This window comes from Aquarana catesbeiana, linkage group LG07 (assembly GCF_042186555.1).
Source record: "Aquarana catesbeiana isolate 2022-GZ linkage group LG07, ASM4218655v1, whole genome shotgun sequence".
In the NCBI taxonomy this organism is placed as follows: Eukaryota; Metazoa; Chordata; class Amphibia; order Anura; family Ranidae; genus Aquarana; species Aquarana catesbeiana.
In genome coordinates, this window is record NC_133330.1 from 58,883,730 (window position 1) to 58,909,698 (window position 25,969).

Consider the following 25,969-nt stretch of genomic DNA (forward strand, 5'->3'; position numbering starts at 1 on the left):
GACTGGTGCCATGGAAGTCGGCTAAAACATTTTTACAGTTTTATTTTTATTAATGCAGATCAACAGTCAAAAAAACTAACGCGTTTCGATCATCTGGCCTTAATCATGTCTGAGCTGGGAACGGGAGACATTATTGTATTCAGTTTTTCTTGACAATTATTAAACACAAGTAAGAAGAGCTCAGTTTTTGGAGTCTGCCTTATATTTTTTATATTCCTGATGAAGAGTGGAGATGGGATGTAATAATCGGCACCCAGATTGTCTTAGAGTAACGAAAGGAGCGAGTCTTGAGTGAAGCATGGCTTTGGTTATGTTCTTATATTAACTTGTGTAAGGTAAGTATATTGGCTTCCCACCACAGATGGAATGTGTGGTTTCACATGGGGAAGGGTTGGGGGCATTAATAAGGCCTGGTTCACACCTAAGCATTTTTAGTGCTTTTTGCAGATTTGTACTACAGAATGTGTTCCATAGGAAACCATTTACCGACCGAGCCTCTTTCTGAGATTTGTTGTTTACAAGTTAAAAACATTTTTTTTTGCTAGAAAATTACTTAGAACCCCCAAACATTATACATTTTTTTTGTAACACCCTAGAGAATAAAATGGCGGTCGTTGCAATACTTTCTGTCACACCGTATTTGCGCAGCGGTCTTACAAGTGCACTTTTTTTTTTAAAAATTCAGTTTTTTTAATTAAAAAATAAGACAACAGTAAAGTTAGCCCAATTTTTGTTTATATTGCGAAAGATAATTTTACGCCGAGTAAATTGATACTCAACATGACACGCTTTAAAATTGCGCCCGCATGTGGAATGGCGACAAACTTTTACCCTTAAAAATCTCCATAGGCGACGTTTAAAAAATTCTACAGGTTGCATTTTTTAAGTTACAGAGGAGGTCTAGGGCTAGAATTATTGCTCTCGCTCTACCAATCGCGGCGATACCTCACATGTCTGGTCTGAACACCGTTTTCATATGCGGGTGCTACTCACGTATGCGTTCGCTTCTGCACGCAAGCTCGTCGGGACGGGGCACGTTTAAAATTTTTTTTCTTATTTATTTTACCTTTCATTTTTTGTTTTTACACTGTTCTTTAAAAAAAAAACCATCCCTTGTAACAGAAAAAAGCATGACAGGACCTCTTAAATATGAGATCTGGGGTCAAAAAGACCTCAGATCTCATATTTACACTAAAATGCAATTAAAAAAAAAAAAATGTTGTCATTTAAAAAAAAAAAAATACAAAAAAAATGGCCCTTTAAAGGGGTTGTAAAGGTTCACGTTTTTTCACCTTAATGCATCCTATGCATTAAGGTGAAAAAAACATCCGACAATTCCGCCCCCCCCCACCATTTTACTTACCTGAGCCCGTTCACCTGCTGCGCTCGCCCTCGATTCCCTCTTCGCCCCTCGTCAGCCTGGCCGTTGATTGGCTAGAGTGGATGGATTAAAAGCAGCGCAGCCATTGGCTCGCGCTGCTGTCTATCACATCCAATGATGCGGCGCATCGGGGCGGGGCTGAGTGATATAGTCAGTGGCTATAGCCGCCGGCTGTATCACGGGAGCGCGCCCACAAGCACTAAACACGATGCGAGAGAGCTGACATGAAGGTGTTTATTTCTTGCGGGGAGGAGCTGAGACAGCCACCAAGGGACGCCAGAAGACCAGGTTCGGGGCCACTCTGTGCAAAACGAGCTGCACAGTGGAGGTAAGTATAACATGTTTGTTATTTTTTTAAATTACCTTTATAACCACTTACAGAGCTATGGGCGGAAGTGACGTTTTGATGTCGCTGCCACCCTGCAATGATATGGAGACGGGTGGGGGCCATCTTCCCCTCACTCGTCTCCATGTCACACAAGGGACAACATCCGATTGCCTCTGCCACTGGCTCCGGTAAGGGGCGGAGGGCACCCTCTCCTGCCGCCGATAAAAGTGATCTTGCGGCGAATCCGCCGCAAAGACCACTTTTAACTTGAAGCGGACCGCCCACTGAAGAAGAGGATAGCGCGGTTATGGCAGCTAGCTGCTGCCATAACAAAGATATGCCTCTAAAAAAGTACCGATGTTTAACGATGGTGGACAGTCCGGAAGTGGTTAAATGGACTGTAATGCAAATCTGCAAAATACATAAAGCACTAAAAATGCATAGGTGTGAACCAGGCCTTAATAAGCAGAATCTGCAAGTTATTGCAAGGTCTGCCTGAACTCTTTTTTTTTTTTTTGTTAACTGGACTGGGAGTAAACCCAAAGTTGGATTTCTAACGGCTAGAGAAGTGGACCAATTTAACAAAATAGTAGACTATTTAAATACCCCTCTTCCATTGCATGTTAAATTTGAAATCAGACGTCTTTTTTGGTCCAAATCACGAGAAAGAGCATGTCGTTTTAGATGTGAAATTATTATGAGCTCCAAAACTCACTTCCAATCAGCTATGAAACTACTAGCAATCAGCGGCATCCAGGCGGATCTCCTGTCACGTTGAAATTCCATGTGCGGCTCGTACTTGCCTATCTGATTTTCTTTTAAAAAACATCCTGACCTAAACAAAAAGCTTTTGTACGCCAAAGTGTTTTTTGAGTGTTGACCAGTTAAAATAACTTCCCTATCAATTATTTACCTTCAAGTCTGACAATGAGTGGCACCTTAAGTTCAAGCTCGCGGCAAGCCTTTGTTATCCCGTTAGCAATGATAGCGCAGTTTACTATTCCTCCAAAAATGTTAATGAGAATGGCTTCAACCTGAAAGACAAAAGAAAACTTTCATGTCAATATTTTACACGTTCTACTAAAAAAGAGATAATTAAAAACAGGGCAGTAAACAGATGTCAGGGCTAAAACTAATGAATAGCGTACAACAAATGGTGGCATCGAGCTCAAAGAAGTCCAATCTAAACAAAAGCTTTTCTTTGCCTTCGAAGGCTCCATGCACACCGGACGTTAAAATAACGTTATAAAAACGCCAGTAGCTTTGCAGTGGGTCTTTCAACTTTTTTTAACGTTTCTGCAATAGCATTGATTTTTAATTTTTTTTTCAGTACATCAAAAATGTTAAAAAACGTTTAGCAGCGTTTGGCGTTTTTTTGTGGTCGGAAAAACGACTCCTGAATGTGATTTTATGGCGTTCAGAAAACAGCCCATAAACTCCACTGCTGATAAACGTCCATGTGTGCATGGACACATAGGATAACATAGATGGGGAGTTTATGGGCTGTTAAAAAAAAAAAAAAACACCCAAACTCCCAAAAACGGCTGTTTATGAGCTTCAGTGTGCATGGAGCCTCATGGTGGAGTTCCAAATATAACCAATACACGGTTTCTGAAGCTGGAACAAGCTGCTAATATTTAATCAGCTCATCTAAGGGCTTGTGTACACTATCTTTGGGTTCTGAAGAGGGATCTGTGTTCAGATTGCTCTTCAGACAACATTTGACAGGCAGTGAGAAGGCATTGTATCCTCTCCTTACTGCCTGCTTTAACTCCTTGATTGCTGCACTAGCGTGCCACAACCGCATGCATTGCACACAGTTGTGGGGTGCTTGCAGTGCGGCCCTATTCACCTAAATTAGGTATAATTCTTGCAGCAGCTGCAATGAATTGCTACGTGGCCGCGACATGTATATACCCCTGCAGCTAGGGTTGCCACCTCATCCCTTAAGGAGTCGTTCACACTTGCGGTTGGAAGGCGGTAAAACCTCACAGATGAGCTGTGATTTTACCCGTCCCCAACCGCTACTCCCTTTAGCTGCAGGTAAAGTTGCCACCTCATTCCTTTAAACCCAAACACATATTAATTGTACAGGTTCTGTGGCTGATTAAGGTGGTAATTAAACTCACTTGGTGCCTTATCTGCATTAAATTAGCCTCAGAACCTCTGTAATTCATATGTGTTTGGGTTTAAAGGAATGAGGTGGCAACTCTACCTGCAGCTAAAGGAAGTAGCGGTTGGGGACGGGTAAAAGCACAGCTCAGCTGTGGGGTTTTACCGCCTTCCAACCGCTAGTGTGAAAGACTCCTTAACTATGCGCAGTCATGTTGGAACAGGAAGGGGCCATCCCCAAATTGTTCCAACAAAAAGTTGGGAGCATGAAATTGTTCAAAATGTCTTGGTATGCTGACACCTTAAGAGTTCTCTTCACTGGAACTAAGGGGCCAAACCCAACCCCTGAAAAACAACCCCACACCATAATCCCCCCTCCACCAAATGATTTGGACCAGTGCACAAAGCAAAGTCCATAACCGTTAGCCGACCGCCGCACACAGATGTACGTCGGCAGAATGGCACAGGCAGGCAAATGGGCATACAGGTATGTCCCTTTAAATTTGCAGCCTTTTGGGCGTGTGCATCGTGGGAGCGTGCCCGTGGGTCCCAGGAACTCAATGTTATCTGGCGGCCCGCGATTGCGGTGTGGAGAGGAAGAACGGGGAGATGCCTATGTAAACAAGGCATTTTCCCATTCTGCCTTGTGTAATGACAGAGATCCAGTGCTCCCTGTGACCAGGAGCAGTGATCACTGTCATATCCTAGGTAGCTCCTCCCCCCATAGTTAGAATCACTCCCTAGGACACACTTAACCCCGTCATCGCCCCCTAGTGGTTAACCCCTTCCCTGCCAGTGTCATTTACACAGCAATCAGTGCATTTTTATTGCACTGATCGCTGTATAAATGACAATGGTCCCAAAATAGTGTCAAAAGTGTCTGATGTGTCCGCCATAATGTCGCAGTCACGATAAAAATCGCAGATCACCGACATTACCAATATAAAAAAATGTATAATAAAAATGCCATAAATGTAGACCCTATAATTTTTGCGCAATTTTTTTTTACCATAAGAATACATATCGGCCTAAAGTGAGGAAAAAAATAGTGTTTTTTTAATACATTTTTGGGGTATATTGATTATAGCAAAAAGTAAAAAATATTGCTTTTTTTTCAAACTTTACGCTCTTTTTTTGTTTGCGCAAAATATAAAAACCGCAGAGGTGATCACATACCACCAAAAGAAAGCTCTATTTGTGGGGGGGAAAAAAAGGATGTCAATTTTGTTTGGGTACAACGTCGCACGACCGCGAAATTGTCAGTTAAAGCGACACAGTGCCGAATCACAAAAAATGGCCTGGTCATTAAGGGGGCAAATATTCCGGGGCTGAAGTGGATAAAGACATGGATGAGCGAGTTTGGGGTGAAGGAACTTGACTGGCCTGACCTCAACCGGATAGACCACCTTTGGGATGAATTGGAGCAGAGACTGCGAGCCGGGCCTTCTCATCCAACATCAGTGCCTGACCTCACAAATTGCGCTTCTGGGAGAATGGTCAGTTCAGTTTAAAAGGCCAAAAAAAAAGGCTATCCATGTGTCTTTCATTTTCAAATTATATTGGGCTCAGCTAAAAAGAACTGTCACTTTTTTGAAAACATGGCTCCTTATCCTGGTGATCTAGCTTTGTGAAGTGAGCCTATTGTACCCAAGAGCAAGATAATACAGAGTCGTCATATGCATAGGAATCAAATAGCGGAATTTGTCTCCAGGACGTGAAGTTGAAGATGTGAAAATGATCAAACGGCAACTAAAATGGTTTCTTTGTGTTTACATGGGATGCAAAGGAAACATTACTGTGGGAAAAAAACGCATTTAATCAGCATTTGAGTCAAGCTGTCTGCTACCTCAACTCACATGAAAGTCATTACCTGCTCCCATATCTTCTGTCTCTGCACTTCAAAGGATTTTTGACAGAATGAAGCAAGGATTTTTTCTTTTTTGCTTTTCAGTCATGAAATGCCTAGAGATGCGCTTGATTAAAGTGTGACTTTTAAGGAAAGGACGGTTCGCGACAGAACTGAAGTCAGCAGAAAAACCCTTCTGTAGCAATGTTCCCAGTTTCCACAATAAATGAGACAAAGTTGGTCACCTCATAAATATGTTAAAGCCAAATTCCATGCAGATATAGACACAAATGAATGCACTCCGCACACAATATATTATTATATGCAGCGCAAGTAGAATTATAGGGGTGATAATGTTGAGTTATTTATATATATGTATATAAAGACTGTTACTATAAGAATTTATATTATGCTTGATTTGTTTTTTTTTCCTTCTTATATGGCTTGTTTCAATTCCTGGGAATTCGAAACTGTTGGATATGTGACGACACAAACTACTGATAAGAACCCAGAAAGCTGCTCAAAATAGGCCTTCCTACCAAAACCAGTCTGAACTGACCAGATACTGCTGAATTCTATTTTTTTTGCCAGTCACATAATGTAACCACTCATTTAACTGTTCCATTGTTACTAAGAAGATATGAATGCTGATTGGACTAAACTATACGATCACACCTATAACACCCCTAGAACTTAAGCATATTCATACGTATATATTGTTAAACTTCATGTTTTTAAGTCAGAGACACTTGCTTCTTTGTTCGGCCTGGTAGTGCTGAATATCGGTGTGTGTTGTGTCTCTCCACTGCAGTATATACAATAAAGCACCTACTTATCTTAAGATCTGGACTCACTATCTCATCATGTAAATGTCTTGTTTAGGGACTCCCTAACCTGATTTAACAAGTGAAAGTATCGGAATTAGACCTGGTATCGGCCTCCTGCAAATGCTGTACAGCAGAGCTAGGGTGAGAAGCAGCACAAGGCGGCACTCAGTTTATGTGCTGACAAGGAAGTTGTTGGCAGTTGGAGAAAGCAGACAAACCCAATTCACAATTGCAAATGGGGCCGTTTGGGATCCATATAAATAGGTGTGGGCGGGAACCCCCTTTGAAAGCAATGGGAGTGTGACAGTGCCCACAGCTGTTTGCGGCCGTATGCATGAAATCGCACATGTAGTGATTATATGCGCATGATTGGCCCCTGGGGTCAGACCATCTGCATCCAGGGCTGATCATCTGCAGGTAATCCAATGGATCCCCTCTGAGTCCCTTGCGGGTAATTGCAAAAGGCCCTATTTCGCAAGTGTGAACTGAGCCTAATGCCGGCCATACACTATACGAAAAATCGGCCGAAATTCAGTAATTTAGACAGTTCGTTTGTTTTTCGGCCAGTTAATGGGCACAAAATTGATAATCATTTGGACGTTTTTGAGCCGAAAAAACAAAGGACAAGTTTGGAAATTTTCTGCCGAACAAACAATAAATTGAAAGGTTAATGTGTTTCCTGTCCGAACTGTCTGCAGTATGTATATGTAAAAAAAATTTAAAAAAAGTATTCATTTATGTCAACTGAACGATTTATCAGGCATTACATGATGGCACTGTCGTTTGCGCTCACAACAGAATGTTCGTTTTTTGAAAATAGGTTCGGCCGATTTTTCGTATAGTGTATGGGCAGCATTAGGCTGGCCATACATGGTCGAATTTCGAAAGAATTTTCTTTTGAAAATCAGAAATGTTGTGCATTCTGTGATCCAATGGTGTCATCATTGATTTCGAAATTCGACCAACCAAGCCTTCAATTTCACCTCGTGTTGCTACAGAAAAGGATATTCGTGGCTGGGAATCTTCTTTTCTTTCCGGGAATTTTCTTTTCGTGCACATGCGCATTTCTTTTTTGTTTACATTTCTCGCACGATTCTCCCATCATTGATTAGAAAATCGTTCATTTTTCAAAAAATTTCCAACATGTCCGATTACTCAAATTCGATGGCCGCACGAAAATCGGCTTATGGCTGCTTTCGAAATTCAACCAATGTACGGCCTGCCTTAGGCCCCTTTCACACGGGCGATCCAGTCAGGTGCGCCTGTCAGTTTTTCAGGTGACCGGACCCTCCAGTACTTTCTATGAAGCGGTGGATGTCAGCAGACACACACCCGCCACCATCCGATAAAAACAAACAGGTGGTGGTCCTATTCCCCATCCGTCTAGCGGATCAGATCAGATGGAAATGCACAGGCCATCTGTTTCCATCCAATTGCCCCATAGAGGGGAGCGTGTGACTATGAGGAGCGGACACAGACCTGTCATCCATCTGCTTAGCGGGATCAGTGGAGAGATCCCCCACCGGGCAAGCAAATTCCACTTCACTGTGGCGCCCGTGTGAAAGAGGCCTTCGGGTCCTTTCACACTGGGGCGGATTGCAGGCGCTATTGCGCTAATAATAGCGCCTGCAAACCGACCCGAAACAGCCGCTGCTGTCTCTCCAGTGTGAAAGCCTCGGGGCTTTCACGCTGGAGCGGTGCGCCAGCAGGACGGGAAAAAAAGTCCTGCTAGCAGCATCTTCGGAGCGGTGAAGGAGCGGAGTGTATACCGCTCCTTCACCGCTCCTGCCCATTGAAATCAATGGGATAGCGTGGCTTTACCGCCGGCAAAGCGCCTCTGCAGAGGCGCTTTGTGGTGGTTTTTAACCCTTTCTCGGCCGCTAGCAGGGGGTAAAACCGCTAGCGGCCGAATACCGACGGTAAAGCGCCGCTTACAATAGCAACGCTTTACCGCCGGCGTCGCCCCCGCCCCAGTGTGAAAGGGCCCTTAGAGATTTGAGCCAATCACTTTGCTGCTTTACCTTTCACTGACCAATTACAGGCTGGGGTGGGTCCAGGATATATGTCTTTTTGACCCCAGATCATATTTAAGAGGTCCTGTCATGCTTTTTTTCTATTACAAGGGATGTTTACATTCCTTGCAATAGGAATAAAAGTGACACTATTGCAAAGAACAGTGTAAAAATAAAAAATAAAAGGTAAAATAAATAAGTAAAAAAAAAAAATTTTTTAAACGCGCCCCGTCCTGCCGAGCTCGTGTGCAAAAGCGAACGCATACGTGAGTAGCGCCCGCATATAAAAACAGTGTTCAAACCACACATGTGAGGTATCGCCGTGATCGGTAGAGCGAAAGCAATAATTCTAGCCCTAGACCTCCTCTGTAACTCAAAACATGCAACCTGTAGAATTTTTTAAACGTTGCCTATGGAGATTTTTAAGGGTAAAAGTTTGTCGCCATTCCACGAGCGGGCGCAATTTTGAAGCATGACAATTTACTCGGTGTAACATTATCTTTCAGATTATATTTCACAATATATAAAAAAAAATTGGGCAAACTTTACTGTTGTCTTATTTTTTAATTCAAAAAAGTGTACTTTTTCCAAAAAAGTTGCGCTTGTAAGACGGCTGCGCAAATACGGTGTGACAGAAAGTATTGCAACGACCGCCATTTTATTCTCTAGGGTGTTAGAAAAAAAAATATATAATATTTGGGGGTTCTAAGTAATTTTCTAGCAAAAAAAACTATTTTGACTTGTAATCAACAAATCTCAGAAAGAGGATTGGTCCTTAAGTGGTTAAAATTTCTTCATTTTATTGAATAGCCACAGTGAACAAAATGCAGATTAAGTCAGTTGACGCGTTTCAGTCTATAAGGCCTTAGTCATAACCCAGGATGGGTCCAGGATGACCTGGGCTCAGAGAAGTGAGATGAATGATGCAAAGGCTTCTAGTGGCAGAAATAAACTTTCGCATGGGAAATCTCTGGAATGAACATGAATATTGTAGTAGAAGTTAATTTAATTATGTTACATTTTAAAGTGGTTGTAAAGGCTGAAGGTTTTTTACCTTGATGTAGTCTATGCATGAAGGTAAAAAAAAAACTTGTGTGTGCAGCAGCCTCCCCAGCCCCAGCTCACCCCTCCCCCCCCTTCCCTTACACTTAGGCTGGCCATACATTGGTAGAATTTCGAAATATTTTTTTTTCGAAAATCTTATCTATGAATTTTCGTTCATATTTCGCACCATTAGTGGGCTGCAGCAACAGCCGATTCTCATGCAGCCATTGAATTTGAGTAAATCGGATATGTTGGAAATGTTTTGAAAAACGATCGTTTTACTAATCGAAAAAAATATGCGCATGTGCAAGAAAAGAAAATTCCCGGAAAGAAAAGAAGATTCCCAGCCATGAAAATTCTTCTCTGTAGCAACATGGAGATGAAATTGAAGGCTTGGTTGGTCGAATTTCGAAATCAATGGTGGCACCATCGGATCAGAAAACGCACAAATTTTCTGATTTTCAAAAGAAAATTCTTTCGAAATTTGACCACGTATGGCCAGCCCCCATTCCTGGGCTCTATGTTCCTCCAGCGATGAGCCTCAGCTATCCAGGGAGTCTCCCTCCTCATTGGCTAAAACCGCAGCAGGAGCTATTGCTGTCAATCACAGCCGAGCCAATAAGGACAGAGAGGGGTGGGACCGAGCCTTGGCTCTGTGTGTAAATAGACAACGCAGAGCCCCGGCACAGAAGCAAGCCTGCTCAGGTGCCCCTATTGCAAGCTGCTTGCTCATGGGAGCACTAGACAGGAGGGAGGGGCCAGAAGCACCGACGGGGGACCGAAGAAAAGGAGGATTGGGGCTGCTCTGTGCAAAAACACTGCACAGAGCAGGTGAGTATAACTTATTTGTTATTTAAAAGAAAAAAAAATACTACATCATTACTTTAATGGGCTATTCACTGTATCTTGTTAATTTGGGCTGGAGTTCTGCTTTAAAGAATAATTAAATACAAAACTTTTTTTTTTTAGTTTTATAAAGAGTGGAGAGGGATTTGAACACCAGTTTTTATTCACCGATGTGTGTGTTCCCGTTAGGGAGATTCACCCTATTTGTCACATTTAGTGTTATTGCCGAGATTTAAACTGAAAGAAATTAAAAAAAAAAATCCCAAATTTTGGGTTGTCACCTGAATAGAGAGGACATCTTCCAACGGAGACATTAATTCTGGTGACAACCAGGGATTTCCTTTCACTTCCTAATGTGGCTATAGGGCAGGAAATAAGGGGAATCTCCCAGATGACAAAAAATAAACAAACAATTACTGATGCATTAACCCCCCCCCCCAAAAAAATAGCATTTAGTCCTATATTAAGGTTCAACACCCACTTATGCGAGTAAAATAGTAAAGCATTTGATTGGTTCATAAAGCAGCTGCAGAAATAGTAAATTAGCAGCCCCCCCTTCAGAGCCCATTCACACAGGGGCAACACGACTTCCAGCGAGACTTTGGGAGGCAACTTGGACATGACTTGAGTATGAATCACAGCACGACTTGGGGCAACTTACAACACAACTTGAAGTCGCCTGCAGGACAGGGAACTTTACAAGCCGCCAATCAGAGCTTATCAGCTGTGTGTGAGAAGGAGGGGGCAGGCTGTTTAGTGGAGGAAATTACTTTCTGTTTCCTTTCTGCTTCCTGTAAAGTTGCCTCAGTATGAACAGTGATCAGACTTGGAGGCAACTTCCATTGAAATCAATGGGTACAAGTTGCCTTCAAGTCAGATTGAAGTAGTACAGGAACCTTTTCTGAAGTCGGAGCGATTGCAGTAGTGTGCATTAAGACAGATCCATTCACGTACATTGATTTTTTCATGTAGCGCGACTTGAGGCGACTTGGGGCGACTTGAAGTCGGATCTAAAGTTGCCCCTGTGTGAATGGACTCTAACTGTCATGCTGCAGAGAAGGACCTCTGCTCTCTGCAGGAAGCACACGTTTTGCTAATTGAAGCACTCTAGGTCTTACTCAGCAGGGGACATATGGGACCTCTGCAGAGTGACTACTGCTTTCCCAAAGAGAACAAGGGTCCATCTCTACACCATGATGGCAGGGGACAGGCTGTTACACGAAAAAAAAAAACAAATGAGCAGGGCCCTCTGATTTCTCTTGTACCAAATTGTAATGTTACTGTAATGTCTGCCTTCATTGTGTTAAGCGCTGTGCAAACTGCTGACACTATATAAATCCTGTATTATAATAATAATAATAAAAACACAAAACAAAGTTAGCTTTTCAGAGGCCTGATTTCATGCACCATAAAAAAAAGAGGGTTTACCTACTGCAGAATTATTGGAATAAATGCAAACCTTTTAAATCTACTTACAGTTCTGTAAATATTAACAATATATTTACAAAAAAAAAGTGGCAGTGTCAATTTAATTATGTATTTTAATCTAATAGCAGCCACCAGCATAGAGCACACCAAATGAAATTAGATGCAGCTTGTATAATTGATGACTTTATGCTTGGCTTTAATAAAGGAAAAAAAAATACCGAGTTTAATTAGAGAGGAGTCTAACAGGATTTAATCAATAACAGTGACTCAGGTGCAGGTTTCAATCCGAGGTTTCATTGTAATTTTATAAAGAACGAACCACTGATTGCTTCAGCCTGTGACGTGATTCATTTATACCTGGTAAAAAATTTATGTTAACTGTGTTTAGATTTGGTTTTGATTTATTTTTTTTAATACTTTCCTTACTCACCTCGCTCGGTCTTTATAAATCAAGTTCAAGTGACACAGATTTGAGTTTATTTTTTTGCCATTCATAAATGATGGTTTATTTAGTAATGTAGGTGAAGTTTAAATTAAAATAAAAAAAAAAACATGGAAAAAAAATCAACAACATAATAGTTCGTAGACAAATGGATTTTTGGAATAGCATAAAAATTGTTTGGTGTCATTTTTTTTATTTAGGAATTCGAAAAGACTTAAAACTACAAAATTCTAAAAACGCAAACTCAGGAAATAGATGCATAAACCATGCCATTTTTATTTTTTTGCCATTATAAATGATGGTTTAATTAGTAAATTAGATGAAGGTTAAAGTAGAACTATAAACAAAACTTTATTTTTTTCATTTTGGATGGAGTAACGGAGGGTGTCAATTTGATTTTTTTTGCCATTTGTGTCCCATTGCAGAGATTTACCTTCACTTCATATCATTACCCAAAAAGGAAGTGAGAGAAAACCCCTGCAAATTAAGGGAATTCCTTGGGGACCCCCAGGTCACCAGAACTAGTGTCCCCATTGGAAGATTTCCCCTCTGTTACTTTTCGGGGGGCAACCCAAAATTTGGGATTTTCTTTTACTTTCAATGATAATGGTAATGGTAAATGGGACCAAAAAAAAAAACTAGGGTGAATCTCCCAAATGGGGGCATAGTGATAAAAACAGACAAGTGTTCTAATCCCTCTACAAAACTAAAAAAAAAAAAAAAAATGTGGCCTTATACTTTAAATAAAAATAAAAAATTAAAAACACATTTTATGGATGGAAGGGTTTTCGGAACATCATAAAAGCTGTTTAGTGTTGTTTTTTGGCGTTTGTAGTATTTGGTATTTTGGAATAACTTTTAAACACCAAAAAATAACACTAAACAACTTTTATGCTGTTCCAAAAATATTTCTGTCTGTGAAATGATGCGTTTTAAAATTTCCCTTTTTTTTTTTTTAATTATTATTTAACCTTCACCTAAATTACTAAATAAGCCATCATTTATGAATGGAAAAAAAATGAAGATGGCATGTTTTATACATCCATTTTTGGTATTTTGTAATAACTTTTAATTCGAGAAATGGATGTATAAAACGTCCCATCTTCATTTTTTTTCCATTCATAAATGATGGCTTATTTAGTAATTTAGGTGAAGGTTAAATTAAAAAAAAAAAAAGGAAAAAGGGAAATAAAATTTAAAACACATCATTTCACAAAGATTTTTGGAATAGCATAAAAGTTGTTTAGTGCTATTTTTTTGTTATTTAGGTTGAATATATTTTTATTCAGTTATTTTTAATCTTTTTTTTAACAAGTAAAACAATAAGGGGCACAAAAGAGAAAAAAGGGGAGGGGATAAAGTGATAAACAAGTGTCAGCGTAACACAAATAGATAACATGATCATAATTAAGTGACGTATCAATAAATAATAAAACTTATTACCAGGTAAGGTAAACGCTGAGGGGCAGGGGAAAAAGAGAAAGAAGGGAATTGGGAAGGTACTATTTCTTTGTTATTTAAAAGTTAATGCCAAAATACTAAAAACTACAAAACTCGAATTCAGGAAATGGAAGCATAAAACATATCGCTTTTTTAAAATTTTTTCTCATTCATAAATCATGGTTTATTTAGTAATTTAGGTGAAGGGTAAATTAAGAAAAAAAAAAGGAAAAAAAATGTAAAACATTTTTGTAACAGCATAAAAGTTGTTTAGTGTTATTTTTAGTTATTTAAAAATTAATCCCAAAATACTAAAAACCACAAACTCGAACTCAGGAAATGGACACATAAAACACACCGTCTTTATGTAAACTGTGGGCCATTCGAGTTTATGGATCTGCATTTCCGTGTGCGTTGTTAGTCAGGGTCAATTGAAGAGATGAGTGCTTTATATTTGCAGTAAACAAGTTGGTTGAATTGGGTTCTTTAGGGTAATTAACTGTCTTCACAGTAGAAGCTTATAGTTTAGATGGAAATTGAACACAAGTAGACATTGAAGCAGCCCTATAGTAAAACTGTGACTCGGGCCAGCCAAACACAGAGCACATTTCTTTCCTGCAACCACATGTTACATGAAAGAAATTCGATCGATTCCCCCACCAACACAGAGTGCTGACAGGAGAAACAGCAATTATCTTTTCCCAGCAGTGGGAGATGTCCCCGCCAGGAGAAGACAGCGATTATCGCTAGTGACTATAGGAGCCATTAGCGATAATGGCAAGGGAATCCGGCAGGCTGGTTGTACCCAAGATGATCGATCAACATGATACATTCAGCCTGCCCATTAACAGCTCGAATCTCGGCCTTTACTGCTGAAAGCGTCCGAGATTCAAACCGTTTATGGCCGGCCTTAGGATATCTAAACTCAATAACACAAATGTACTATTGTACAGCATACTAGTTCTTCGATATGGTGGCCGCCTTCTTTTTTTTTTTTTTTTTTTTTTAGGTGAAGAATATTTTCAGCAAGTACAGAAAATACCTTTTGCAAGAAATGCAGCGTCCTTGTCACTTCCTTTGAGTTGAACAGAAGGCACAACTTTATCTTTCCTCTGTAAACCACTAATCCCTTCACACCCCCATGTAGTAGAGATACGGAAAAAAAAAGGAATACGTTTGGAGTCCAGCCTGGGTGACTACTATGGCTCCCTCCACAGATACAGTGGAAGATTGAATGTAGCCACATTGGGACAGAAGTGTGCTATGCGCAGGATTACCAAGTGAACATAAAGGGGGAAAAGCCTGAAAAAGAGAAAACTAATGCAGCCATCACATCTATGTTGCAATATATTACATTTTTACTTTCAGATTTAACCACTTGCCGCCCGCCGTATAGCAAAATGACGGCGGCAAAGTGGTTGCGTTATCCTGACCGGACGTCATATGACAGATAACAGGATAACAGAGGGGGTGCGCAGCATGGCGATCAGAGGTGCTGTACAATCTAAGTGTCTGACCCTCTGTCTAGACATGTCTGAACTGTGCTGATCACATGCACTTTCCCATGAAAAAAAAAAACCCTCTCTAGCAATACATACCAAACTGAGCATGTGCAGCCTGACTCCAAAGGCTCTGTCTTTCCTGGATTTGTCCAGTGCAGGGAGGGGAGGATCTGTGCATATAAGATCAAGCAACCTTTTTACACAATGCAGATGATTCACCTCTTAGGTTCCACTGAGTATAACAAGCATGTTTTACTGCATATACAGACTGATTTTACTTTTGTGGGTTTAGTAACACTTTAATTGTTTATAGATCCACAATGCCTGCAGCTATAACAGACAGTGAGGACTCATTTTACAGCTTGATTACTGATGGTTAAGGAAATATAAATATTTTAATGTCCATATTCTGACTACAGGCACACCAAGTACTGGTATACTGCAAATGACAGCACCAGCAAGGGTGACAGCTCAGCCCTGCATTAAGTGGCACCAGCACTGCTGACGCTGCAGCATTTATTACACATTCATTATACAACAATAGTTCCCTATAAGAAGCTTGAAATTTTGAGATGGATTATAGCATTCTGTCATCATTAGCTGGAGAATTAATACAGGGCACATTTGTAATGTGTTCTCTGCTAGCAGCACATTTATAAATCTATAAAGAGGACGTCTAAGTGTCTGCACCTCCAGCATGCTAGTCTGCTGGGTATCCTGGACATCCTGCCCACACGCAAAGGTTAAATGCCTTTGATCTTTTTGACATCGCCGCACAGAAGAATGCATAAAACGCCAGCGTCATTGTGCAGAGTAATCGTGGCTGCAGGAACTTGTTTTACAATCACGCAGAATTAAAGGGGAGCTCCAACCAAATATTATTTAGTCCAATTATATCTACATTTAAAGAATGTTATGGGGGGGAGGGAGATGCTTATGCACCAAAGCCTTACCCCCTGTACAGATATTTGTATGGAAGTAAGCTAAAGGTATGGCACAGTGGTTCTGCCTGGATCTTGGGTGTATTGGGGAGGGGGGTCATTTAAAGAATAACTGTAAAAAAAAAAGGACAGTTACACTTTAAAGTGGAACTTCACTCTCCCAATTAACATTGATTATTTGTTATCCTTATGCTGCTAGCATTCGTAAATAGATAGGAAAATATTTTATGTTTACTTGTTTTGAACTTTTTTATTTTTTACATTTTTTCAGTTACTTCCTGGTTTCCATGCCTAGGCAAATGATGTCATACATCCCAGAAATCTTCATGGTAGGAGGGGCTTTCTCAGCTAAGCACACACTCCTGCATGCATACTAAAAGCGGAGTTCCACCCAAAAGTGGACATTTCACTTATCCGATTCCCCCCCCCCGCTACAGTGCCACATTTGGCACCTTTCGGGGGTACCTGTTTTTTTTTTTTACAGGTACTCTGTCCCCACTTTCGGGAGACCGGGTCGCGGCGGGCCAGTTCTGCCTCTCTCTTCCTCCCTCCCCTTCTGCCAGGCCAGTAAGAGAGCGCATCGGCTGCGGTGCTGACATCGCTGGACTCCAGGACAGGTAAGTGTCCTAATATTCAAAGTCAGCAGCTACAGTATGTGTAGCTGCTGACTTTTAATTCTTAAAGGGGAGGGAGGAACTCCTCTTTAAGCTAAGGGCAGATGGATTTCAGGAAATAAATGCTACGTGAATCATTTGCCCTTACTCAAGCTGGCCACGGCTAGAAATGCTAGGGGGGTTGTTTTCAAAGTGATTTCTCAACAAAATAAAGCATGGAGACATGGATAGATGGAGGGGGGTTTGCATAGTTGCCAACAGTTTCCCGGGACAATCCTGATTTTGGGACCCACGTCCCGATTGGAGGCTGTCCCGAATCGGGATTTTCCATAAGGAAAATCGGGAATGTTGTTTTCTTGTTTTTGGAGCAGAGGGCTCCAGCAAAATGGCGGCTGGCGCCGCCGCTCTATCTTCCCCCTAGTGTTGAGTGGAGAGAGGAAGGGGGCTTGATCCGTGCAGCCAATGAAGCGGCTTCTTTAGCTGCACGGCCCCTCCCCTCTCCACTGAAGCAAGCAGAAGACACGGCGCTGTCGTCTTGTCTTCTCTTGCCGAAAGTTCCCCAGCCCCGTACTGCGCAAGCGCTGCGCCTGCGCAGTACAGGGGGTCCTTCATTGCCGAGGGGGAACTTTCTCGGCAGAACACCGGTCGCTCCTGCACTGAGCGGGGGCTGCATTGAGGGGGGGCTGCACTGAGGGGGGGTCTGCACTAATAGAGGGGGGGTCTGCACTAATAGAGGGGGGCTGCACTAATAGAGGGGGGGGCTGCACTAATAAAGGAAGGGGCTGCACTAATAGAGGGGGGTCTGCACTAATAGAGGGGGGCTGCACTGAGGGGGGCTCTGCACTAAGGCCCCTTTCACACTGGGGAGGTTTGCAGGCGTTATTGCGCTAAAAATAGCGCCTGCAAACCGCCCCTAAACAGCCTCCGCTGTTTGTTCACTGTGAAAGCCCGAGGGCTTTCACACTCAAGAGGTGAGCTGGCAGGAGAAGAAAAAATCTCCTGTCAGCCGCATCTTTGGAGCGGTGAAGGAGCGGTGTATTCACCGCTCCTGCCCATTGAAATCAATGGGACAGTGCGGCTATCCCCGCGCTATACGAGGGGTTTTAACCCTTTTTCGGCCGCCAGCGGGGGGTTAAAACCGCACCGCTAGCGGCTGAATACCGCGGTAAAACAGCGCTAAAAATAGCGCTGTTTTACCGCCGACGCCCCCTACCGCCCCAATGTGAAAGGGGCCTAATAGAGGGGGGCTGAACTGAGGGGGGGCTGCATTAATAGAGGGGGAGGCTGCACTGAGGGGGGGGGGCTGCACTAATAGAGGGGGGGTCTGCACTAATGGAGGGGGTCTGCACTGATGGAAGGGTTCTATACAGACTCTGCCGGGGGCACCTGATGCAAGGACAGACTCTGCCGGGGGCACCTGATGCAAGGACAGACTCTGCCGGGGGCACCTGATGCAAGGACAGACTCTGCCGGGGGCACCTGATGCAAGGACAGACTCTGCCGGGGGGCACCTGATGCAAGGACAGACTCTGCCGGGGGGCACCTGATGCAAGGACAGACTCTGCCGGGGGGCACCTGATGCAAGGACAGACTCTGCCGGGGGGCACCTGATGCAAGGACAGACTCTGCCGGGGGGCACCTGATGCAAGGACAGACTCTGCCGGGGGGCACCTGATGCAAGGACAGACTCTGCTGGGGGGCACCTGATGCAAGGACAGACTCTGCCGGGGGGCACCTGATGCAAGGACAGACTCTGCCGGGGGGCACCTGATGCAAGGACAGACTCTGCCGGGGGGCACCTGATGCAAGGACAGACTCTGCCGGGGGCACCTGATGCAAGGACAGACTCTGCCGGGGGCACCTGATGCAAGGACGGACTCTGCCGGGGGCACCTGATGCAAGGACGGACTCTGCTGGTGGCACCTGATGCAAGGACAGACTCTGCTGGTGGCAGGCGACGTGGCTAGTGACACGCTCAGGGATCCCACTGATTCGGCATTATGGTGAGTTGAATGATTTAATTTTATATTACAATGTAATAATAGAAATAATGCGCTTCAATCATCCTGACACCATAACAATCATGGTGCCGGGATGATTGAAGCGTTAACACCAGGCGTTTGGAGTATCTTTATCTGCTGATTGTTAAACTTTCTAGAATACACATATTTCTATTGTGTAGGATCTGGGGCTGCTGTCCCATCATTCCCCTCTCCCCCTTTCCCTCTCCATCCCTTATTCATCTCAAACTCTAACCACACCATCTTGAGCCACGCCCATTTAAACCACACCCACTTTCACATAAGCCACACCCACTTTCCACATAAGCCACACCCATTTTTCGCCGCGACGCGCTTCACACTTATAACTTTTTGCTGCACCACGCCTACAAACGAATGCCCCCCCTAATTATTGTACGGCTCCGCCTACAGCCAAAAGAGTGTCCCACATATTTTTTTTGCAATGTTGGCAACTATGGGTTTGCTTTGAATATTACAAATGAATTAAATACGGTTTTTGGTTTGTAGTGCTCAGATACAGTTAAGATCCGATTTAAAGTAGGACTTCAGTCAGAAACCATACTGGAGAAGAGAGTAAGAAAACGAGTCGTTTTGGGAAAACTATAATAAGACCTGTCTGAACATTCTATTAGGGTAAACCTGGATCAATATTAAACATTTACTGAAAAATAGGGCAAATTAGGTGTCTGAATGTATCAACTTAATGCAGGAGTGTGTTGCAGGAGCCGCAGGTACTAGTCTTCTATTGGGAGGATTAGAGGCTTGAGTAAGTATATCTCGGCTCTCCATAACTCAGAAAAGAAACAAAGAGTTAACTCACGGAGTGCCCTCACAGCTCCATTGCATGAGAAAAAAATTATTTGGTCTGAGTTCAGTTTTAAGCAAAATAAGATAAACAGTCCATGGTAAACTATTCATTAAAAAAGTGTTACCCAGCAGTTTACAACTCAATGCTGCCCGCTCCTGTGCTGCTTCCCTGCACTTCCAGTCTTTGCAGAAAAATGTTAACAGTGGACAGTGCAGTCTCCTGCCAATCGGTTAGCTAGGTGAAGGAAGGGGGGGGGGGGGGGAGCAGAGAAATGTCTTGTTTCTATTGGTGTAGAGAGACACAACTCTAGTCCCTGCATGTAAAGGTGGCTCCATCAAATGCTGCAAGAGAAAGGAGCCATCCAGAAACAGGAACCCTGGGGCAGTGCTCATGGCACCAGATTAAGTAGGCAAGGATTCCGAGATGAAGAAGCTGCATACTCCGTGAATAAATCAGCTTCTGAAAGTGCTTAACAAATCTGAGGGTTTATTAACACCTTAAGTAACACCAGCCTCAGTTTAGTGCAAGAGAGGGAATCTCTAAACCTAATGCAGGCTTTACAAAGTCAGTGTTTGCATAGGACTTTTCTTTAGGGTCATGCAACTCTACAGTGTAGAAAGCCAATGTTCCCAAAACCAGGTAAAATAAGCAAGGAAGGCATCAGCATTCCTTTATATGTGCATTATTCTGCTTTCCATTGCTGGCTGCTTGGAATCACATGGGATGAGAGATATTGGGGGGGGGGGGGGGGGTATCTTAATTCATGAGCTGTCTGCTTCTAGCTGTTTGATCCACACCCATCCTTGTCACAGTACAGCATAGACAAATTGTTTATGGCTTCAGGCAGTGAAGTCATTGGGGTGGATTTACTAAAGGCAAATAGACTGTGCACTTTGCAAGAGCAGTCACTCTCTGCAAGTGCAGTTGCCCCAGAGCTTAGTAAATGTGGTAAAGCTTCACTTTGCAAAGAATACCCAAACCCTCCATCGGAGGCTCTTTACCACGTGATCAGCTGCGTCCAATCACAGTGTAAACAGGAAAAGCCGTGTATCAGCTTTTCCTCTACTCGCGCTGACAGGCGCAAGTAGAGGAGAGCCAATCGGTTGTTCTCCTGACAGGGGGATTCTGCGCTGGTCATCAATGCAGCCCCCTCAAGGATGCCCACCAGGTAAGCCCACAATAGCCCACCAGGGATGGCAATCATTGCCCATTAGGGATGGCACTCTGTGCCCATCAGTGATGCCTGCCAGCGCCTCTGATCAGTGCTGCCTATCAGTGCCATCTATCAGTGCTTCCTATACGTGCCTTCCAGTGCCAACTATGAGTGCCTATCAGTGCCGCCTGTCAGTGCCACCTATGAGTGCCCATCAGTGCTGCTTATCAGTTTCGCCTGTCAGTGCCTATCAGTGCTACCTCATGAGTGCCCATCAGTGAAGGAGAAAAAGTACTGATTTACTAAGTTTTGTAACAGAAACAAAGAAAAACTTTTTTTTTTTTTTCAAAATGTTCGGCCTTTTTTTTTAATGGTAGTGCAAAGAAAAAAAAAACCCAGGAGGTGATCAAATACCACCAAAACAAAGCTCTATTGTTAAAAATTTTGTTTGGGTACAGCATCGCATGACCGCGCAATTGTCATTCAAAATGTGAGAGCTAAGAAAGCTGAAAATTGGTCTGGGCAGGAAGGTGTATAAGTGTCCTGTATTGAAGTGGTTAAAGCATGTGGTTGGATGATCAAGTCAGCAAAGCTTTCCCCTCATTTATTAAAGAGGTCGTAAACCCTTGTGTTTTTTCACCTTAATGCATCCCTATGCATTAAGGTGAAAAAAAAAAAACCTGGCAGTGACCGGCCCCCTAGCCCCCCCCCCCCCTTTTACTTACCTGAGCCCCGTATTTCCCTCGGCAAGGACACGCTGTCCCTCTCTCCAAGGGGTCCCGACTCTTGATTGGATAGATTGATAGCAGCGCAGCCATTGGCTCCCGCTGCTGTCAATCAAATCCAATGACCGGGCGCCAGGAGGGGCGGGGCCGAGTCCGGCATTCGTGTCTATGGACGCAAATGTTGGACTCAGGAGTGCGCACGTAAGGTAACCCCCCGGGAGAGCGCTTCTCCTAGGAGGTTATCTGATGCGGGGAGGAGCCACAGCTATCCTTTACTAAATATCAATTATAATTGCCCTTGGTACATGGATGCCAACAGAGCTCGACTCCAGGTTCTAAACAGTTAAAAAAAATAGGCTCAGTCTTTTCCTTATTCTCAGATTTCAAATCTGTGAATATTGCAGGGCAAAGCTGAAGACAGAATCTGTCAGGGTTACATTTCGATGCACAATTCCATACACATCGCCTGCCATGCATAAAATCAATGCATCATTATTAGTTTTTCTGGAAGAGAACAGAGTTCACACAAAATAAGTACATTGTGCAAAGAATGGCCTATGGGATTTTCTCATTCTTATCGTCTACGTTCTGCCATAGAGCTTTTCAATAGTAGGTGGTTTCAGTTTTTATCAGCTGTGAGTATTGATAGCTGCTTTTATAGGATAAAAAGAAAAACTTTGTTCCCCAGAGAATTGCTTTTGAAAGAAACCTGTGAGGACATAGAGGTTGACTAAGGCCAGCCATAGACTTACTAATTTCTTTCCTGCAACCACATACAATGTTGACAAGTGAATCCCTCCCGCGGAGCCATTGTGTTGCCCCAGCCAGGTGCTTATTGCAAATTGCTATAAAAGCCGCTAGCAATAATCGCATGTAAAATCTCACTGGCTGGTTGTACCCAAGTTGATCGATCAACTTGGGTACTTTCAGCCTGCCCATACATGGTTCCAATCTTCCCCGGTTCCTGCTGAACCAGCCAAGAGTCAAACTGCCTATGGCCAGCTTTAGGATCTTGACTCCGAAGGTGTCATCCTGATCCTTGCTTTCACTACCTAGGGAGCCGTTAACCTGGAACAGGTATAGAGCTGGTGAAGTTTGAATCGCCACTCTATAGGTTTGTTCCAGTCAGTGACTCATTTGGTAATGACCCTAGGATAAGTAAAGCAATCTCAGGAACCTGCATCTTTCAAAAACAAGTCAACAATGACAGCTCCCTCGTTTCCATCATCACAGGTTTCTAACTGCAGCTACTTTGAGGAAAAGTTTACATTTCTGCCCCCATTGATAAAGATTTCTTACAAGCAGCTTTCTGTAAAAGTCTAGCTCAGAATGAATAAAAGTGTGCATAAACACAAAATCAGGTCTATCAGTTTGACAACGCCCATCTGAAGAGTTCACACCGTGGTGCCAATCCGTCAGACAGCAGCTCAGTGTGCCAACCATCAGTATTTTTACTGGCAGCCAGTTAAAAATGGTCACTTTTCTCCTGCCAGTAAATGCCAGTGACAGGAAAAGGTTGCCAGTAAAAAATATGGCCGTGACGCTTGGCTCGGAACTACGCATGTGAATTTCCGGTCCGGAGGCGGCCGAGACCATCAAAGTGCCTACTACAGTGTGTTCAGTCTGCACTGGTGGACGGAGGTAGATCATTTTGTTATATTTTATTCAATAAGCACAATTCCACCAAGAAAATCCTAAATTTTGGGTTGTCCCCAGAAAAGTAATAGAGGGGAAGGCTTCCAATGGGGACACTAGTTTTGGTGACCTGGGGACCCCACAGTATTCCCTTAATTTGCAGGTATTTCATCTTCCTTCCTGTTTGGCAGATGATTAAAAAAAAAATCTAATAGGGGTTATAACCCTTCCTTACTCAATCCAAGAAGGAAAAAAAAGTTTTTCCCTAAGTTCTACTGTAATGCCGTGTACACACGAGCGGACTTTCGACAGACTGAACTCCGAAGGACTTTTTGACGGACTTTCGACGGAGTTCCGACGCAACGGACTTGCCAACATGATCACACCAAAGTCCAACTGATTCTAACGTGATGACGTACGACCAGACTAGAATAGGGAAGTTCCTAGCCAGTAGCCAATAGCTGCCCTTGCGCCCCTTGTCTGTCGGACTAGCATACAGACGAACTGATTTTTCGACCGGACTCGAGTCCGTCGGAAAGATTTGAAACATGTTCTATTTCTAAAGTCCGTCTGATTTTTTGACAGCAAAGGTCCGATGAAGCCCACACACGATCGAATTGTCTGGCGAATTAGTTCCGTCAGATCTTTGCTGTCGAAAAGTCCGCTCGTGTGTACACGGCATAAGGCCTGGTTCACACCTATGCATTTTTTAGTGCGTTTTCAGTAACACACCACAGTCCATGTATCATGGTTTCCTATGGATGTAGTTCACATCTATGCATTTTATGGAAAGGGCCAAGGACTTTTTTCTGGTTTTTGGTTTCATAGACTTCAGTGCATCAAAACCGTGTATTGAAAAATGCAAACTGCAACCTGCTTAGGTGTGAACCAGGCCTTACAGAGCAAAAGCGAGCAGTTAATAGAAGTTTATTGTAAGGTTGGACATGCACTTTAAGAGACCTGTATACAGTGAAAAGAGAGGTAAATACCTTTCTTACCATCCCGCGCTGCTAAATGCCACTCCAAGCCTAAGAAATCTTTCTGAGAGGTTTTCAAGAACATGACAGTTCCAGAGAGTTCATCTCCCGAGTCCATAACAGCTCTTACAGCCTACTCTTGATGACCTCCATGCATTAAAGCAGGGGTCTCAAACTGACGGCCCCCCAGCTGTTGCAAAACCACAAGTCCTATGAGCCATTGCAAGGCTGACAGTTACAAGCATGACTCCCACAGGCAGAGGCATGATGGGACTTGTAGTTTCGCAACAGCTGAAGGGCTGCCAGTTTGAGACCCCTGCATTAAAGGGTATAGTAGTGATGTAGAGGTCAGCAGGAGGAACCTATTATGGACCCAGGAGATAGACACTCTTAGAAGTTTTGGTTTCCTTGCAAGCTTCACATGAAGATTTATCAGGATTGGAGAGGCATTCAGCAGCATCAGTTGGGGCGGGGGGGAGGAAAGGTGAGAAATCACAGTCTTTTTTACAGGTATGCCTTGAGTAGAAAACATTTTATAGCATTGTACAGCAACAGGGTTTAAGAAGTGTGATATTGGGGGGATGTCTAGCTCAGTGGTAGATGCGTTTTCAGTGAGTTCACAGCCAACAGGAACTTCAGTTTAAGGGCGGGGTAGCCCACTTTTATTGAAAGTAACAAAAATGGCCCAACTCTCTCAGTCCACTGACCTGAAACCTCTCCCACATGTAATGCCGCCTCAAGGATATTGCCTGGGTTCTTAAAAGGTAGCACACCTTCCTCCTGGCTGCAGCAACTGCTCCAACACCAACTCTCCTGAGCTATGCTCAGATGTGCATTATAATGAGTGTATGCACCTGGACACACACACAACCTGCAGAACTTCTGGAAAGCCCGGACACAAGACTGAAGACTCCATTCCTCCCAATGCTGTTTGAAGTCTTTAAGTTTACAGCTCCAATCCAGACTTCAAAAATCCAGAGAAGACTTAAAGCATAGTTTTCTCTGCTCACCAATCTCCTGCTGGAACTTCTCAAACTACCTCTTTGAGAGTCCTGTGTCCATTTTACACTCATTTTCAGCGAGACCAGGGCTCTCACTCTCACAGAAGATATTTCCATAATGCACGAGGAACCAAATTATTAAGTACTTGCTCTTTGCAATCAAGATAAAATTGTCTGTATCAGTGTCTACTTTGTATATTACGTTAACCTCAGCCAAAACATTTTGATTTAAATGGAATAGGAAATAATTCGAGCTTCTGCCAAGTTTGTATTGCCATCTGTATTCTTAAAATGGTTGTAAACTCTATTACACCACTTGTACCTATAGGTAATATATATATATATATATATATATATAAAATAAGGCTTACCTGTAGATACAGTGAATATCTCCTAAACTTGCAGCTGATGACATCATCGGCGCATTGCACTCTGAAGGTCCGGCTTACAGTACCGGACCTTCAGAGCCCATGCCGGAAACGGCATGCGCGAGAGTGACATCATCGTGGCTCCGACTACTCACAGCACCAGAGCCCGAGAACCCAGAAGAAACACTGTGGGAAGATGTCAGCTGTCTCAGCGGTGAGCGGCTGCCACTGGAAGGGCTTCGTTCTAAGGTAAGTATTTCATAATGTGCTAGTATGCGATGCATACTAGCACATTATGCCGTTGTCTTACAGGTTTTTTTTTTTTTCCAAGAGGTTTATAACCGCTTTAATGGGGGGATCTCTCCTGGCTTCCCGTTAGGACATGGAGTGGGTGATCTTTCCAATGGGGGATACAGAAAAACAAAAACATTTTTAGTAGAGTAAGGGTCACAATCGCCTACCATGTTTCCTTTGCTGCCCTGGTGGTCACAAGGCAGGGGCCCCAGAAACAATTTTGA

The 25,969-nt window shown here is 43.1% G+C and overlaps 1 protein-coding gene across 1 annotated transcript in view; it reads right to left on the bottom strand.

The window, feature by feature from the left end:
• The window catches only part of SUCLG2 (succinate-CoA ligase GDP-forming subunit beta), a 371,194-nt gene that overhangs the window by 58,623 nt on the left and 286,602 nt on the right, over nt 1-25,969 (bottom strand). Inside the window, exon 10 of the mRNA XM_073592203.1 lies at nt 2,623-2,743. Coding sequence (XP_073448304.1) covers nt 2,623-2,743 — 121 coding nt within the window. The remainder of the gene's footprint in view (nt 1-2,622; nt 2,744-25,969) is intronic.